General features: G+C 41.2%; 1 protein-coding gene across 2 annotated transcripts in view; it reads right to left on the bottom strand.

Annotated features, from left to right (window-relative positions):
• Window positions 1-248: 248 nt before the first annotated feature.
• SLC25A13 (solute carrier family 25 member 13) overlaps window positions 249-17,986 on the bottom strand; it is a 100,102-nt gene continuing 82,364 nt past the window's right edge. For both annotated transcript variants that reach the window (XM_062605038.1, XM_062605037.1), the window contains 5 exons: window positions 17,416-17,556; window positions 6,418-6,556; window positions 2,542-2,700; window positions 2,372-2,462; window positions 249-1,466 (listed from right to left, as the gene is read on the bottom strand). In XM_062605038.1, the coding sequence (XP_062461022.1) occupies window positions 1,277-1,466; window positions 2,372-2,462; window positions 2,542-2,700; window positions 6,418-6,556; window positions 17,416-17,556 (720 nt within the window). In that variant the 3' untranslated portion in view covers window positions 249-1,276. The remainder of the gene's footprint in view (window positions 1,467-2,371; window positions 2,463-2,541; window positions 2,701-6,417; window positions 6,557-17,415; window positions 17,557-17,986) is intronic.

Here is a 17,986-nt window from a genome sequence, read left to right as displayed (position 1 = left end):
ACATATCACACCTTAGCCCAATCCTGGCTTTTGACTGAGGAGAGGTTTCTTTTTTTCAGTGTCACCTACACCAACAGATGTCTTTTCTACAGAGGGGAACTCAGGAATTTGTTCTCAAGCTGCAGGTGTTTTTGTAGGCTACATGTTCCAAACATTAACTTCATCTTAACCTAACTTTGTAATTGAAGTTGAACAAGACATTTGATGTACTATGCTATTTCTGTAACAGAATACCTTCCATGTGTGCATCTGTTTGAAAGGTTTATTTCTATCTTCATAAATACATAATTTTCTAAACACTGTGCAAGGCACCAAAAAATTAAGTAAAATCTTTTCTGTTAGAGTATTTTAATCTCTTTAAACTCAACGAAGTAAATAAGAATCTGAAACCACCTATTTGCCAATTACAAGCCAGCAGTTAAGGCAGGTACCATTGATACAGTGCATGAATTTTCTATTGCAGTTATTTAAACAAGCAGCGTTTTACTATAGAAGTGCATATACAAACTGAATTCCAAACACCAGCAACCCAGGATAGGCACCTAGTTATGAAATTTCCTTGTACGTGTAGTAGAATGCCAAAAGTTCTGCCATAAAGTGCAAAGACTATGGAGAATAACACTTTCTTTTGAGCATTTTGATACCAGTAACATAATACAACGGCTAAACATTTATAAATGTGGTTTCCATTACAAAAACATGTTCCACATAAAAGCTTCATAATACAATCCAGAAACAGACCTTGTGCGTGTACATATTTGAAAAGTCAAAGCTGTACTGGCATACTTAGGTACCGGGTATATATTTGCTGACCTCTACAGACACACACTGAGTTTATCACTGACTTCCATGTACAGTTGAAACCATTCCACTCTGAGCACCGTGATATCCACTGAGTTCTTCCATCTGAGTGACGATGTGCGACATCCGCCCTGGTGATCTGCAGTGGAGCACTGTCTATAAAATGATCTGGTTCACAGCTCTCACCCAGCCCTCCCTAGCAAACAGAACCTAAAATTAGTGTCTTCCCAATGCAAGCACATGTCAGATGTGGACAAATACATTCATGGTCCCAAACTTAAAACAACTGGTAAGAATTTCACAGTGATCTGGTTAAGGAAGCACAAAGACAAATGATTACATTTCAGATGAAAATTATCTTAAAACTCAAATGAAGCTAAACTGTTACATGATGAGAAGCTAAAGGAATAAAGTATTTACCAATTAGAAAAGTGGCTCTTTCCCAACTAATAACAAAAAACCTACGGCAATAAACTTAGGGTCCTACTGCTGCAGCAGCCTTTGAGGTAGGTGGTGATGGCTTAAATCGAGGTAGGTAAAGTCCAAACTTGTTTTCAATCCCTGCAAAAGTGGCAACTGCCAATTTATAACCACCAACATGGTCAGGGTTAGGAGCAGGGAGCGTGATCCTAGATTTAGGAACTGGCTCTGATCCAGCTGGTTTTCTGCAAAATAGTAAAAATAATAAATTAATTTCCGTAGAGTAAAATCAGTGCCCACAAAAAATCTCCTCCATAAACTAAGCTGAATGGGACATCTGAGTGTACCTCCCAGTAAGTAAGTAAATTAAATGCTAAAATGCAATGAGAAATACCCTGGTTTAAAACCTTTCATTACAATTAGGCACCTTCATGTTGATCGAGTATGGTCAGATCTAGGTAAAATTTGTACTGCATTAAGCAAAAGTGCAATGTAGGGGAGCAGGGGTTTGTAAGTCTCTGCTGCAGTGCACAGCCAATCCAGGAACCCAGCAGAGTTTAAGTAATTTTTGTGGTGGCTTTCAAATTACTGTCCCCAAAGATTCATAAATGGCCTGAGGCTGCTCTCGGGATCACACTGAACAGCAATATCATCAACAAAGACAGGAAGCAGAGCTGAAGCTCCAGTGAACAGGTTTTGGTCTTGATAACACCTGTAGACTTTTTTGGATGTCAAATGCCCTGCCTAATGAGGGGCACAGCTCCTCCCCCAAACTAATGAGGACTAATGCAGAGCATATCCTGACCTGGCAGGCATCACAAAGGAAGTAGGGAAAAATTGCCAGCTTATGTTTCCCCTGCAGTTAAATCCTCAGCCCATTATTTAGCCTCTCACTGTCTCTGTTTACACTAGCACAGGTCCTCAACTTGAAATGGTGATGTAAAACATGGCAATGTTTTGCTGTGAAGCAGGTACTGGAATATCATCCTCACCTCCACAAGTGTAGTGGCTTAAACAGTATTTACAAAGCCTTTGCCACATGTCCTCTGTAATAGCAAGACCCTGACTCTGACAAGCTGAGGAGCACCAAGACTCACAGTACCAAGCACAGCCTCAGGGTACCAGGCAGATTCAGACACCACATACTTACACTCCTCCGAAGTCCACATAAAACCATCTTTGCAGTAGCTCATAAGTCACCAGAGTTACACCAAACTGAGGAGAAGATCGAAACACACGAGCTTGAAAGAAAATAAAAGAGGTCCTCAGTGACAAAACCCACAACTGGAAACTCCTTTGTAACCAAAGCTCTTCACACACCTCCTGCTCCTTTCCACAGAGCCTTCGGACCTTCCTCTCGAAGAATCTTGGCAAAGCAGTCCACCACGCCGCTGTAGGTAGTCTGTCCTGCCCGGGCAGCCACCTGCAGTCTTGTTTTGATGACATCTGCAGGGGTCACCAGGGAGGCTGCCGGCATACCTGCACAACACAGAAACCATCAGCGGGCATTCACCGACTTGTCACATAGGCTACACGTCATTCACCCAGGGGTATCCCTGCCTTTCATTCTTATGTCAGGAGAATCCAGCCACACTGAGTTAAGCAGAAGCTGAGAAGGAGAACAAGCAACAAGAGGCAGTCACTGTGGATGTGGCTTCATCCAAAAGGAGCTTCTCCTAAAGGAACAGCCATATCTATCACATGCTTCCTGCCGAGCTGGGAGGCACTGGCTGGGTTTTTCAGTGCTAACCATAAACTTGCATAGTCAATAAGCACAAAGTTTTTGGAGGTGAGGTCGATCTTCCCCTTTCCTTTTCATGCCTCTCTGTGGCTTCCGGCATTCCGGCTGCACACTGTGCTAGAATTGCCTGCGCACACACACACATACCCCAACCCCTCACACAGCAATGTCACCGAGAACCAGATAATGCTGTGCATGCTCAGCAAGGCATGAGAGCTAAGGTTTAAAGAAAGGGTCATTCTTCTCATTAGGCATGGCAGACTGCTCGGCTGCAAAGCCACAGCTCAGATTCTCAGCAGAACACTTGGAGGAAGATTTAAATTTACACTGGCAGATAATCAACTGACAGCAAGAAAATACAAAATTGCCAATGGGTGGTATTTCTAAAACCATCCCTAGCCCAACAGGGGCTGCCCATGTTTAGAACTGAAAAAAAAGAAGCCAAAAGAAAAAATAAAGCACCAGGACTGTACCCAGAAGACACTGTCTCTTATGGTTTTATTACTTTTCCATTCTGCATCTGTTCCAAACCAACTTGGTCAGATGTAGATGCATAAATCTTCTTTGCTTTTTTTTTTTTTTTTTAGTCTTAATAATTCTGTACCAACGTCTGTCCAAACCAGCATGGTCTGGCTTCAAGCACCAGAGCACCCTTCCTGCAGGCTGCTCTGAGAAATGTAAGCGTGTGCAGATCAACAAATAAGAACTCTTCCCCCTCCTCTCCCGGACCCCCCAAAATAACTCACATGCTGAACTTGCACAGCGGTCAGCCTGGCAGGCAAGTGCTAAAACCTGGCAAAGGTTTCTGAACTCCAGAAACACCGAAATTCCTTTCTGCTTAGCCTTACCCACACCAGGATACTGGTTGACTCTTCAATTTAAAGCCGGACTTTTGTCCTTCAAAAGCCAACCGGTGTTTTCAAGGAAAACCAAAGGACACACTTAGAAACTATTCTGTTCACTACATGTTGACTTTCGTCTCCTTATTCCTCATTCCTTATTACTGAGGATACCTTGCAGTTAAAAATGTTTTAATTCCTATTTTTAGGAGCTACGTGTACGGAAGACTTTACAGACCAACAGGAATTTACAGGTCACTGCCATGAGAAGCTTAGAATCACAGTAAGAAAAATGGCAGAGCAGGAGCTGACAATAAAAAAGAAGAGCAAGGGGAGGAAGTTAATGGAGGCAATAGGAAGATACAGCGAATCAATGAGAGATCCTGTAGCTGATGTTAGAATCACCTCAGAAAATGCCGTGCCACAATAGGTTGAGACATCCAGCTAACAGTGGGAAACCAGAAGCTAGATGACATGCATGTTGTATGTGTCCTTAACAGCAATGAAAAGGAAGAAAATAAACTCAACACAAGCAACACCCACTGGCAGAGGATGCAGGTGCACATCTGAGCACGGCCAGCTTGAATATCCCAGCAGCAGGGGCTGTGGAAAGGAGGAGTTTCCCACGCCCAGACAGAGCTCACACACACCTCTGAAGTTCATTGACCAGGCGAGATCCTTGGCCAGAGCAAAGACATCAGCCCAGGGACCAAGCCAGCGTTTCAGAGGTGATGAGGCTTTTGGTTCATCTTCCCCTTGACTTTCTCGTGACGAAACAACGCACACATACACCCCCACCATGCTTCACTTGTACCCAATAAAATAAATTCCTTGGTTTTGTAAACAGTACAATGAGTTTTGTATCTTTAACGCTGTAATTTGTTCATGAGAGTTAACCTCGGATGGGATTCACAGGAAGCACTGGATAAAATTCACATTAGAGCTAGTTTGGTAAGCCATATCAGCAACAATAAAGACTGCTTCTGTGCCTGAACTTCAAAGGGATGGTTATCTCAGTCTGCAATCACCTGACAATGGCTAGAAAGAGAAAAATAGGAAAATCTAAGAAATGACTTGGCTTAAAAATGCCATCTTATGTTTCAAGTCTGTAAATATGATCTGAAGTTCAAAAATAGTTTTGTTCCATTAAAATGGGTGAGAAATAAGCTGGCTCTAAGCTCCTGTTGGGGGCTTGGAGGCTGGCTCTGGTTTGGGGTGGGGGAGGGGACAGGACAAGGGGTTTTTAAGCAGCAGTCTTTGAACACGGTTGGTTTTCCTAGCGTCAGGTCGATTCCTCTGGACTATGAGCTACTGAATACAGAGTTCTGTGCTTCAACAAGACAAACCAACTGACCTTAGCTCTATTCTAAGCCCTGATACTGGCTATAAAAGGCCCCTGCTCCTTAAGAGACACAGCCCTGTGTATCTTGCCCACTAGCAGTTTCCCCCGGGAGAAGAAAGCTTAAATCAAATGAGAACACATAACTCAAACATCTCTCTATGCTGGATTTATGCCACTCCATCATTTTCCTCATCTGGCAGGTCACAGCAGCCTGTCAAGGGATCATGCTGGAGAACTCAGCTGCTGCTTGAAGAGACCAAGCAGCCCCCAAAGAACACAATAGAAATACCTGCAGATGGGACCCTCCTGCTTGCTACATGCTCCCACAAGGGTCCTGTTGCACAAATTTTTCAATCCCATTTGCTTCCTAAGGGGAAAACCATGGACACAGCAGGAGCAGGACTCTCAAGCTGCACATTCCAGAAGGCAGCTACCAAATGGTGGTCCCCTTTGGGAGCAGCAGCTGGGTGCCATGCCAGGAAGCATCTATGCAGCAGATGCAAAGTCAAGAAAAGGCTACAAAGAGTGTCTGTGTCTCTTCCCTTAGGCTCTGGTGCACTCAAGTTAAATGCATCTGTGACAAGTTAAGCATGATTTTGCTCTCCTATCTGCTGTGTAGCAAACTAAACCAAGTAAGTGCTCAAGATCACACTGGTACCTTTGTCGCATCTGAGTATGCCAGGACTCAGCAACCCGTGGCACAGCAGAAATGTTTTCAAGCTTCTCTGCTTTAGTATTTAAAAAACTGGTAAGGGTAAAATTCTCACGAAACCAAGTAATTGCATGGGATACTGTAGGTAGCAAGTAACTGTCATCATTTTGTCACGTTATGTCATTGTACTCAGAGAGCTGTACTGCTAGCATGGCTTTTAGACTCCATGTACCAAAATTCAAGATTCCTTTGATCAAAGAATTTCACAAATGCCATGATTTTATTTATAAACCTTTTGAAAAAAAACTTTTACATGTCAGTCAGACATAGCCAAAACCAGCACAGTAGCTTCATGAGGAACGATGTTATATGATAGCAAAACATCAGCACTTAAATCTTTCCCTTTCTTTTGACTCCTGAATGTTATGATTATACCAGGATCTGACAGTATATTTTTAACCTCAGCTCAATCTACAGCATGGAAGCTTCTGCTATTTGAGCACAAGATTGCAAAATTCAGTACAACTGCATATAGTTCTGAGCTTTTCCAAGTTCTCACTGCTGTAACTATTGCACTGCAGGTGCAATACAGTGCCATGCAGAAAAAAATTTCGGCACTTACCAGCTATTGATCCAGCCAAGAGCAGATTTCCAGGGCTAACCCTCCCATCTTCATTTGCAAATGAAGCTTTCAAATGAGCATAACAAGGGAAGTAAATGGCAGAGAAGGGGATATCACGCAAAAAACACGCCTTAGCACCCTGTGTTGAAAAAGAGGACAAGTTTGGAGAATGATTAAATTTAACACAGTAAACTGAGCATCAGAGAACAGAGCAATATTGCAATTTTTTGTTCTGTTGCAAAGGGCTTATAGAAAAAGCAATTTATCCTCTCAAAATTTTGAGAGATTCATGTATTTCACCCTCTTGAGGAAAGCCTGTGTATTGTTTCTTGGTTCAGTAATTTCTGTCATTGTATTTATCTTGTCTACTTGTTCTCCCCCACTCCCTAGTATTGTAGTTATTTGCTGGTAACAGAGAAAATGTCATGTGTCGGAGTAAACTCTGATAACACCTTTGCAGAGTGTTAAATAGCTGACACTGCAGGCATGCACCTGTAGTGGACGCTCAGGATGTGTCTGAAGTAGACTGAGCCACAGGACAGGTCTGTCCCCTTTCATTCCCACTTACAATAAATACTTCAGGGAAAATAGTGCCCTGTCCATGCATTTACACAGACATTGTAATTGAAAATGCAACACGTATTGTAGGGAAGAGGGAAGCAAGAGAGAGGAGGGCCATAACACTAACCCTTTCATAGAATACTAACAGGATCGTTTACTTGTGATTTTTAAATTACAAGTTATCTGGGATACAGTTTGTTTCAAGCAAGTTTCAGCTCTTACTGTTAAATTTGCCTTACTATCAATTTGTCTAAGTGGTAGAAACAGCCAGTAAAGTTACAAGTAATACAGCTGGTCTCAAGTCTAAGAGGGTTGCAAACTGGCAAGGGAAGTTTTGGGGTCATAGCAAACCATCAGCTGATTTCCAAGCAGGGAGAAAAGCAGAAAAGCCACTGGGGAAGGTCAACCAAAATAAAATACCAGAAAATATCCATGCTCCAACAGCAGAAGGGACGTGCAGTCTACCCTTCCTCAATGTGGCGATCCAGAGGACACCAGAGCCTGAGCACGCCAGGACTGAGACCAGCAGGAAGGCACAAACAGGAGGTGGCTTTGGAAAATGGGTAAAATCATTCAAGCTTGAGAAAGAAATGATTCATGAATGAGCCTAAGCCTCTTCTCTTTGAAGCATGGTGAAACTGCTTGAGGTTCATCCACAGCCCTCCTGGGGTGCCCTCGTTACTGTACTTTTCTTGCACACAGGTCTAAAGGGGCATGGCTCAGTGCCAAACATTTCACAGGGGACATACTAATAGCCACAGAATTCAATTAGATCTTATGATATGCCTGGATGTATCTGGAAGCCTAGCTTGTACTATAATACCAGTTTAAACATAGAGCTTATCCAAGTTGGATGCTGGTTATCAAGCAAAGACACAAGAGCTTCAAGGTGCCAGAAAAACTGCCTTTCAGCGAAGCAAGGCAGGGGTGGGCGAGCAGGATATGTGACGGGAAAACCAGGTCCTGCCAGACACCTCTCAAGAGATGCTAATAAGCACACTCTGCAGTCAGAGAATGCCTCTGAGGAAATACAGATTTATCAAAACCCAGCCATTAGATCTTCTAGTCAGACCTTCCGCGTGTCACAGAGTCAGTCATCCAACGTGCTGAGCACAACCTGCCCTGCTCCAGCCCCGGCTGCTCTTCACTGCGCTTCCCAACTTATTTCTTGACATTTTCAGACGGAGAACTGACTGCCTCCCCTGACAGTCTGTTCGGAGGTTAATGAGTCCTGCTGTTCAGACCCTTTGCCTTGTGGCTCTGCTGGATTTGTCTGATGTATGCTGCCAGTTGCTGGTTCTCATTATGTCTTTCTAGATACACTAAGGAAAATGGCATAAAGGAACTCAAAGCGCTGCTGCTGCAGCCGCTCTGCTATGTACCCACGCCAAATGCGGTTATCAGCCACAGGACAAAGCGATGCTGGGCTGGATTCTCTTCTCAAAATTACCTGCAAAGCCCATACACTTTATCTGGAGGGCACACAGAACGTGAATCTTTTGTATTCACCAGAGACACGAGAATTCTGGCCTCTCCTGCCCAACAGAAACCCATTTTACAGTTTACTCACATAAAAAGAGAAGACTAGGGTTTAATCGAATTCTGCATGAAAAAAAACCCACTTTTAAATGATCAAATGTCTGCACTGTATTCACCTCGCAGAAAAATAATGAAACTCACTAACAAAACATTCACAGACCAACATGGTTTCTTCAAAGATGTATTTTTAGAGTATGCTTTCGCTCAGAGCAAATCTCCTCACTGCCTTTGCCCTCAGGACACATTACTTTTATTTTCTTTGCAATGCTGTCATTAAACACTGAGCACATTTTTTTTCCTCTGCATTTTTTTCATACTCTGAAATATCTTAACATAGTTAAAATAACTTGCAGGAATCAGCAAACTCCAAATGCAAGCAACTCTTAACTCGAGCCAAGCTACTACTATTCTTCCCCCTTCATTAAAAGGCTCTTTTTCATGGGCAGAAATGGCATATTCTTAATATCACCAATAATATATGTTCAAGCACACAGAGAGGGAGGGATGTCCATCAACTTAGTTGGCTCAGTGTAAACAAAACCTGGATCAAAACTTGGATCCACTTTAATAATAACCCAGCTTGGCTCCCGTCCAGCATCGCAACAGTCTAAAGTTTCCCCCCATCGTTCCGTTTAAAGTCTGGGAAAGCATGTTTAAAAGCAGGCCTCATTTAACTTCAAGTTAATCATCCGCAACCAGCCTAGGCCAATTAGGAAGGCTTAGGGAGATTGGCCACAGTATCTTGAAAAGCAAGAGAAACATTTATTTTACTTCTCGCACCTTTTTGATGTGGACAACGTGCTGAAAGCCAAAAGGAGTTTTAATCAGTCCCCAGAAAGCTGTAAGGATCATCCGCCCCACGTTTATTCTGGCAGCCAAGGTGCAGACCTGCCAGGCATGAAATTGCTGGGAGATCCTACACACCGTGACATGCGCCTCCCTCACACAACAGCCAGTTGGCTCCCATCTTCAATCTCTTTAATAACCTTAAAGCTCTTAATCTCGGATAGTATCTCACTGAATAAACCAATGGAGGGAAAAAAAACCCTGATTGTCAACGATTCTGATAAATAAACCCAAGTCAGTGCTGGGGCAGGTTCTTTAGCATGCTAATTCCTGCTTATACCAGCTCTACCTGCAAATAAGGCTCTAAACAAACTATTTCTACTACAAGGGGAAGGTAATTATACTGACAAAGGCACCTCTGTGTCGGGTTGGGCAGAAGGAGCCGGCAGGTCTGGGAGACGCAGGCTTAACCTAGTCTCCTGCAGTGAATGCACATTGTCTAGTGCAGGGGGAAAAATGCCAGACTGAGGGGACCTAGCAGCATTCAAGACAACAGTGGTGCACCTTGTCTGAGAGGGTTATTTAATGCTTCTGGCACCTGTACTTACAGCCACCCCCCTTTTCTCCTTTACAGGTTTAGAATTTATTTGGCATGTATAATTGTTATTTTGATCCTATAGCTACAAACAATAGGCAGCATGTCATTTCTTGATCATTTTGCATTCTTCTTGGGTTTTACTACAGACTCAACCCTTTGGAATCAGAGCCCTAACAGCACCTAACAGGTTTTGTAACAGTCAGTCAAATATTACTGGCATTTGCTTTCAAGGGCTGTAATTTTTTATACTGTAAAATGACATTGCCTTTAAAGCTGCTATAGGGTTTTATTCAACTATATTTATACCAACCAAAATATGAAACTGATTTAGCGTATCAAGTTAGAGGAATAAACCGCCTGATTTTAAATGCTGTGCCAGAAACTCAGACTCAGTTTGCAGATAAAAAATACTGCACTTCCTAGCTGAAAGGCCCTTTTTCTCGGTTTTCAAAGAAAATTTCTGAAGAGCAGGTTCTCACATATGAGAACAGTCACAAATAGTCACAGTGGATGCAAATTAATGCAACCCAAACCTTTTACTAGTGCGTTTCCTATGTTTATCATCCTGCTGTAAGCCCACAACTTCAAGAGGTGAAATACCTCAGCTGTTATCAATGCTCGGTATACATCCTGTCACCAGAGATTACACCTTCCAGGTCAACACACCAGAAGCCCGTTTATGAAGGTGTCAAACAAATGAAGAGACTTTTGGAAGCTTTTCCACTAGTTTTGGAAATGCAAATCGTGTTGGCAATATCAGCCACAGCACAAATCTGAGCTAAGTACCTTCTAGCGATTGTAATCATTACTACAACCAACATATCCTTGTATCCTTTCCCTGAAGTATCATATACTAATGTATTACTTACCATCTTCTTGGGATCACACAATAACTTTGTTGTGCAAAATTATGCTCTGGCACTGTCTGTTATACTGTAAAGCACTATTCAGAATGATTATTTATAGAAGGATTAACATTTTATTAAACGCTTTATGGCAGATATTTTATGGATATGAGTTTCTATGAGGTACAAAATAAGTAGCTGTACTTAGAGTACATATTTACATTAGCACTTTAAAGATGTCTTTCAAAACCAACACAATATAAATTCAACTGTCTTTAACGGGACTTTACGCATATTACTCTGTAAGACAGGCAGGAGACAGAAAATGTATTAGCTTATCTTGTACAATTACTTCAACATTCAACTGTGACCAGAAACTAAACGAAACATATTAAAACCACTGAAAACCAGAAATGTATCTTTTCCCATTTGTGCCAACACAAATGACATTTTGCATTAGGTTAAATTGTATTTTCCCTGCCTGGGATATGTTGTCTCTCTATTTTTAAGAATAGCTGTCATCTACAGAACATCTGTAGCTAAAGAAGAATTTACTAGTCTTAAGCTTGCATGCACTGGTGCTTTCACAGCAACAATTACTGGCAGAAAGACGACAAATAGAGGAAACAAATTCCTTCTGCAAAAGGGCTGGTTTGTGCCTCCCCAAAGAAGCAGCTGGGGTTTGAGAAGTACAGTGTTTTAAAATACTTATTTACACAAGTAGTTCAGAATTTTTGACAAAGGCTGAAAAAAAATATTTGCTTTCTAGCTTTAAAGAACTACAGGGGTTCCAGCCAGCAGTTAGCTTAACGAGCTGTATGTGTCGAATCATTTTATTGCTGGAATTCACATGTATTTCATTTCTAAGCTGCAGATCATTACAGAATTGCCAGTATCTGAACACCCAGTGAAGGGACAGTGAGTCTAGGAGGAAGCTCTGACTTTAAACTGTTGTGCTTACTATGACCCTTCTGTTTCTCCGGACCTACTGGTCTTTAGTTCTTGGTGGGGAAGGAAGAGAATCTAAACTATCTGACCTAGACCTCTATGTATCGTGATAGCATTTTCCCCTAAATAAATACTCTTTGAGATAAAGAGGTACACCAAGGTAACACTGATCTTCACGGACAGCCTCCTCAAAGCACTAGGATGTTCCAATTCACTGTGCAGAAAACTGAGCAACCATGTCAAAAGGCCAGCATGGATGAACAAGAAACTCATGATTGAGCTCAAATGCGGAAAATAAAAAGGAAGAAAAGGTGCAAGAGAAATACAGAACCACTGCCTGGGCATGCAGCAACTGAGTTAAAAAAGCCAAGGGTCAGCTGGAGCTTGACCCAGTAAGGGATGGAAAGGGGGAGTAGAAGGGGCTTCTGTAAGCACATGAGCAGCAAAAGGACAACTAAATAAATTGTGAGGCTGTTGCTCCATGGGGACAGGAAATCACTTTTGCCTTGCTTTTTACTAGTAAAATCTGCCCTCAGGCCTCTCAGCTCCATGAGCTTACCAGAAAAGTCTGCAGGAGCACAGCATTACCTACAGACAGAGCACTTAAACCATGTGCACACAGACAATCTGTGAGACCAGAATATATACCTTCAGTGGTGCTCAGATAGCTGCCTGATGTCATTGTGAGGCTGTTATTACCTTCAAAAGGTCATCTCCCAAGGGGGTTCTGATGACTGGAAAAACATCACACCCATCTTGAAGAAGAGCAAGAAGGAAGATCTGGGAAACTAGAAGCAGTTTGGGCACACCTATGTCCCTAGGAGCTTTATGGAGCAAATGCTCCTGGAAGCCATTTCCAAGCATATGAAGGGCAAGAGATAGGTAAGGAAGAGCCTATATGGATTTACCAAATTGCGGCTGACCACCCTGTTTGCCAGACTTGTGGATGAGAGGACAGCAATGGATGTTGTACACCTTGACTACAAGAAAGGATTTTGAGATTGAACATGAGCTGGACTCTCAGATTAGTGGATGATACTGCACTGGGAGAGCAGATAGTGTGCTATAGGGCAGGGCTGCTACTCAGAGACGTCTGCACAGGATGGAGAAACAGGTTGACAAGAACATCATTAAATTCAAATCAGCTAATGCAAAGTCCTGCATCTGGATTGGAAAGGCCCCTTGCAACAATACAGGCTGAGGCTGAGTGATCCTCAGGTCTGCAAGTAGAGTGGAACACAGAGCAGAGATCTATCTCGGCAGAGTACTACTGTTTTGTGTCACTAGCACAATTAGAGCAATATGTTAACATGCCAATGAATGACTCAAATATTAATCTCACTAATTCAAAGGGGCATCAAAATTATGCAAGCCAGCTTCTCAGTGAACATCAAAGAGCTACTCATTTGGACTAGAATACCAGGATAATTATGATCATAATCAATAAAAGATTCATTCAGCTGGATGCAAAAAGGGTTTACACAGCATTTCCTTTTTTAATTTGTTGGCATGAGACAAGATTTATTTGTCTGTGCCTTGGTTTTCTCCGTTAATGCAAGACAGGAACACTGAAATTACCTATATAGGGTTGTGGGGGCATTTTATTTTAAAATCCACAGAAAGTGCTTCATACGTGGAAATTAATGCAAAATATAAGAACTCAAACAAGCAGTGGACCTTGTTAAGACATGCAGGAATTTGCCTCATGAAGCTAAGATCGACATATGCAATTCTTTGCGTCTTCTGGCTGCAGTTATAGTTAATGAAAATGCCTTCTTCCTCACTGACTACTTGCGGATTTTCACCTGAATTTCAACATTAAAGATTCACAGGAACTAAGCAGAGCATGCCAGGCTGATCTATGGTGCTACGAACAGCCTTCATGATGATTTATTTGTGAACTGTGGAAAGAAAATTTTCACTGCAGTCCTTGCAAAACTGTAAGCGAAACAACACAAAAGCAGAGTGAGAGAAACAGAAAAGCCAGTGTGCCACAGACTGGATGACTAATCCTGATTTAACAGGTTTGTAATTTACCTATACAGGAGTAAACTCACATTGATGAGCAAGGGAAACACTTAAGCCCTACTATGAGCTTGCAGACTGACTGGTAATGTTCTCATTCATCACAAAAAAAGAGCTGCTTAAAAATATCTGTATTTTAAAAAATTATCATTATGGTAATATTAGTCACAAGGTCACATTACATTTTCTGAGCTCCACTCCATCTTCCTGTTAAATATGTGATATCCCTCCACTGATTCTATCTCTGTAATAATGCTATTTTCTCTGCTTCTGGCAGTACAGACAAATCACTGATCTTTGCTCAACCATTATGTTGAGGGAATCCCTTTTCTTCCCATCTCAGAGCAAGATCTTTAAGGAAATTCTGTAAGCAACAGAGGATCCTGTCCCTCTCATATTATCCTGCCCTACTCAGCCTCATCTAGACAGTGGCCATCCTCATCTTTTCCAGGGACACAGCACTACAGGCACTCAATATCCGTTAATCCAGTCATGAGAAGTTAATTATTTGGCTAGTCATTGGTGGAAACTGCTATACAAAACTTCAGTCAACCCTTCCTACAGCAGTTTTACATGGATTTTTAAGAAGTCAAGTGAAAAAGGAGGAACATTATGGAATTGAAGAAAAACTGATAGAGTAGTTAAGGTTTTGTTGGTTTTGTTTTCAACCACAAAAGAAATAAAAAAAAAAAAAAAAAAAAATCAGGCCATACCAAACAGAAAAATAGAAAACAGAAGATTTTGTTATCAACTATTAAATTAAATATTGATTTACATTTTTTTTTAAAACAATTTCTTTAAGGAAAACTCAGGGAAAAAAAGGCATCCATTTATTTCAAATGAAAATTACTGAATTGAAACATCTAGAATTTTGCTTTCAACACTTGCAAAAGAAAATCGGTTGGTCCAAAATCATGGCTAAAATAGGCCAGTGTTTAAACAGCTGGACTACTCACATGAAGAACCATTAAGCCTATAAATGCCAAGATTCACAAATAAAACTGTTTTCTAGAACAAGTACCTATTCTTGTTCTTATGCAGCAGCATGTCTTACTTAGATCTACTAAAGCAAGTACATTCATGGCTTGAGAGACAAGCCTGTGTCCTGAGACACAAAAGACAAAGCTAAAACAGAGATTAAAGATGCAAATGAGAGCTGTTCGTGTTAAGAGTGAACAGCATGAAAAGCACTGAGATAAGACACAAAATCCTCATTCCTGTTTTATGGTTTTAAACCTATGACTCACTATGAGTAAAAGCATTCCAATGTATCAAGAGATTTCAGTTCTCATTAGTAGAACATTTATTATTATTTGATGCTCACTTGATCATTATGCTCACTTAATTTACTAGAAGCACCACCAGAGACGGTAGCACATACCAAACCTAGTTTTGCCTGAAATTCGTTTCAGACCATTGACTCCTCTGGGTAGCATTTACTGGTGTTGGTGACTTTTATGCAATCAGTTATTCATCCCTGCCTAGCCTTACCAGCACCACCAGCTTCACCACAAGCATTCAGGAGAGGACTGTCTTTGTGCTAACGCTGCTGCTCCACAAGCACCTCAGGGGAGCACAAAACTTTTCTGATACAGACTGATGAGTCTGCCATGCTATGAAGCCATTCCTCCCTTTGCCTGGGTACAACCATCCTGAGGAGCTACAGAGTGAGTTCAAGATAAGCCATAATGAAGAAGAGTCTTTAGTTTTAATGAGTTTCTTGTTACAAATCATTATGTGACTGCACCAACTCTCTCGCTGGCATATGGGAAAGGGAGTAGATAGGATTGCCATTTGCAATTGGGCACAAGCCTTCTGACATTGCCTGTGTTGTGCTGCGTGGATGACTGTGACTGCCAGGTTAAATTCTCTAGTTTTGTCATATCAGTCAAGTTTTTGTAGGCAATGAATCCAAACTGAACATAAAAAAGGACATGTACACAAAGAGCAGGGTGGAGGGGTGAGAGGCACACAGAGACAACAGAAGAGTAAAACCAAAACGAAACCTTTCTGTGGCTTTTCTTGTGGAGGTAAATGGACTTAATGAATGAACCAAACCGTGTAGCATGTGAATAAATAACTGCCTGTTTCAATGCAACACATTGCTGTAACCAGCTCCTGTTCCGCTGTATTCCTTACAATACTCACTGAGTTTCTACTCTACGAAACAGAAATAATTCATAATATAATCCAAGACATGAATGCCATTTAAAAATGGAAAACTGTAGCAAGTTCTGCTCAGCCACCAAGAGCAGTTATTCGTGGGGGGAAACAAATCTAAAAAATGCTAACTTTAGTAAACTAGTTCATCAAGCTTTCTTATTTTATGTTCCATTTTTACTGGCCCAAATAAAAATCAGTAGCTGCCCTCCACTCCTGCACAGCCTCAGGGATGCAGACTGTTTACCATATCCATGTTTTCAGTTGTAAATGTTGACCTGATCAACACTATAATGCCATTTACCAGGAGTTTACACAATAGCATCAGCTTCAGTAAAACACCTAAAAAATTAGCAAGTCAATTTAAAGGGAAAACCAACTCCTCATTAAATCCTATTCAGACCTGCAAGTTCTCTCCAGGCCAAAAGATACATACATCTACTTGTGAGTAGGCTTCCTCTTTGTAATGTTAACAGAACAATTCAAAAGGACTGGATGCTTAAAAATGGAGATGGAATTTCAATATTGTGGAGAGGGATGAAACTTATTTGGTGTTTTTTGAAGAATCTTCAATTTACAGATGCACTGGTGTAAATAAGAAATAGAGGAATACTGACTGCTGCACTGGAAATACTGACACAAACAAGTGATGTGAAAGCTTCCTCCCAAGAAGTAGGCTGCAGAACGTGGACGAACACCACATGGTACTCTGCAGTATATGGCATTTATTATAGTTTTTGCTTCAATACTGCATGTAACTGCTATCTCAGAGTACTCCAAGACTTTTTATACTCCCCTGTATCTTGTCTCCTTCATCTCAAAGTACAAGGCAGTACGTTAATCCTTTAAATTACCTGCAGCATGCATCTTATTAAACAGAAGATGTTTCTAATCCTGCTGCAGCCATTAAACCTAACTTTATTTCTACATATTTATGTATCTATGTGAGGACAGTAATGTAGAAAGCAGAATTGTAGAGTTTGTAGTATATATTCATAAAAGCAGCTTTTTCTGATATTATTTGTGGCAATATTCTTCTAAAGTAACAAGAAGCAGCTTGCTTTAGGAGTTTATTTTTATGCAGGGCTCCCACTGTCTGTATTTCTTCACTACTACTGTGCTGCAATTAATTCCCATCACCAAATTAACAATGACATCTGGGAAAACTGCTGAACCAAACACATAAGAGAAAAAGCACAGCTCCAAAACTGTAAGCTCTATATCATGAAGCAGATGAAAAATACGTTTATTTTTACACCAGGCAGAATATCAGAATTGCCAAACTAATCCTCAGAGAACAATACTTACACCTGCTGCAGTGAGAAAAGAAATCATAGTAAGATTCACAAAAAATCACATGCTTAAAAGCGGACATTTTCTTCCCTCAGAAATGAAAACTGAAGATACAACTAGGCAGAATTTTTTTAAAGTACAATTATGTCCATCTATGAAAGTTTGTGAGAACAATGAAATGATACTTTGATTTGAAATATTCATAATTGGCTTTTAGTTCATATATGTACATAAAATCCATACCTTGTAGAGACCAAAGAAGCCTAAGTCCCGTAATACACTGAGGGCACTAACTCGTGGACCAGTAGTAATTTCTCCAGCCACCTGTAATCGAATCTTGACAATTTCCAGGGGATTGGTAAAGATCACTTGAGAACCTCCAGCCTGAAATAGAAGTGGAAGGCAATACATTAATGTGCGACATTATTCGTAGCCTACATCCTGTTACATTTAAGAGAAGACATTTTAAATCCTGCTGTAGTTGGTTAAGCTATTAGCAGACAAAAGTTTTAGTGTATTAGAGGTTGATGAACTGCAGTTCACTAGGTAAGAAACACACCCCACCCCCACCATGAGATGACTGGTCAGGGAAAACAGAGAGGAAGCAGGTGTGACACCCAGGACAGTCAACCACTGCAGGACACTGCAGTACATAAGACAGACACCAGGTCAACTCTTGCTGCAAGAATACATTCACCAAGACAAAGTTACACAATCCTGACAAGCCAAGAACACTGTAAAGCAAGTAACGAAGTGAAAGGCAAAATTAGTAACTTAGTAAAGAAACTGAGATGTGCATGCCAGTACACAGAAA

Source organism: Pezoporus occidentalis, unplaced genomic scaffold (assembly GCF_034315485.1).
Source record: "Pezoporus occidentalis ecotype Australia unplaced genomic scaffold, CSIRO_AGI_Poc_V1 ctg9, whole genome shotgun sequence".
Classification (NCBI taxonomy): Eukaryota; Metazoa; Chordata; class Aves; order Psittaciformes; family Psittacidae; genus Pezoporus; species Pezoporus occidentalis.
This window is presented reverse-complemented; position numbering and strand designations above follow the sequence as displayed.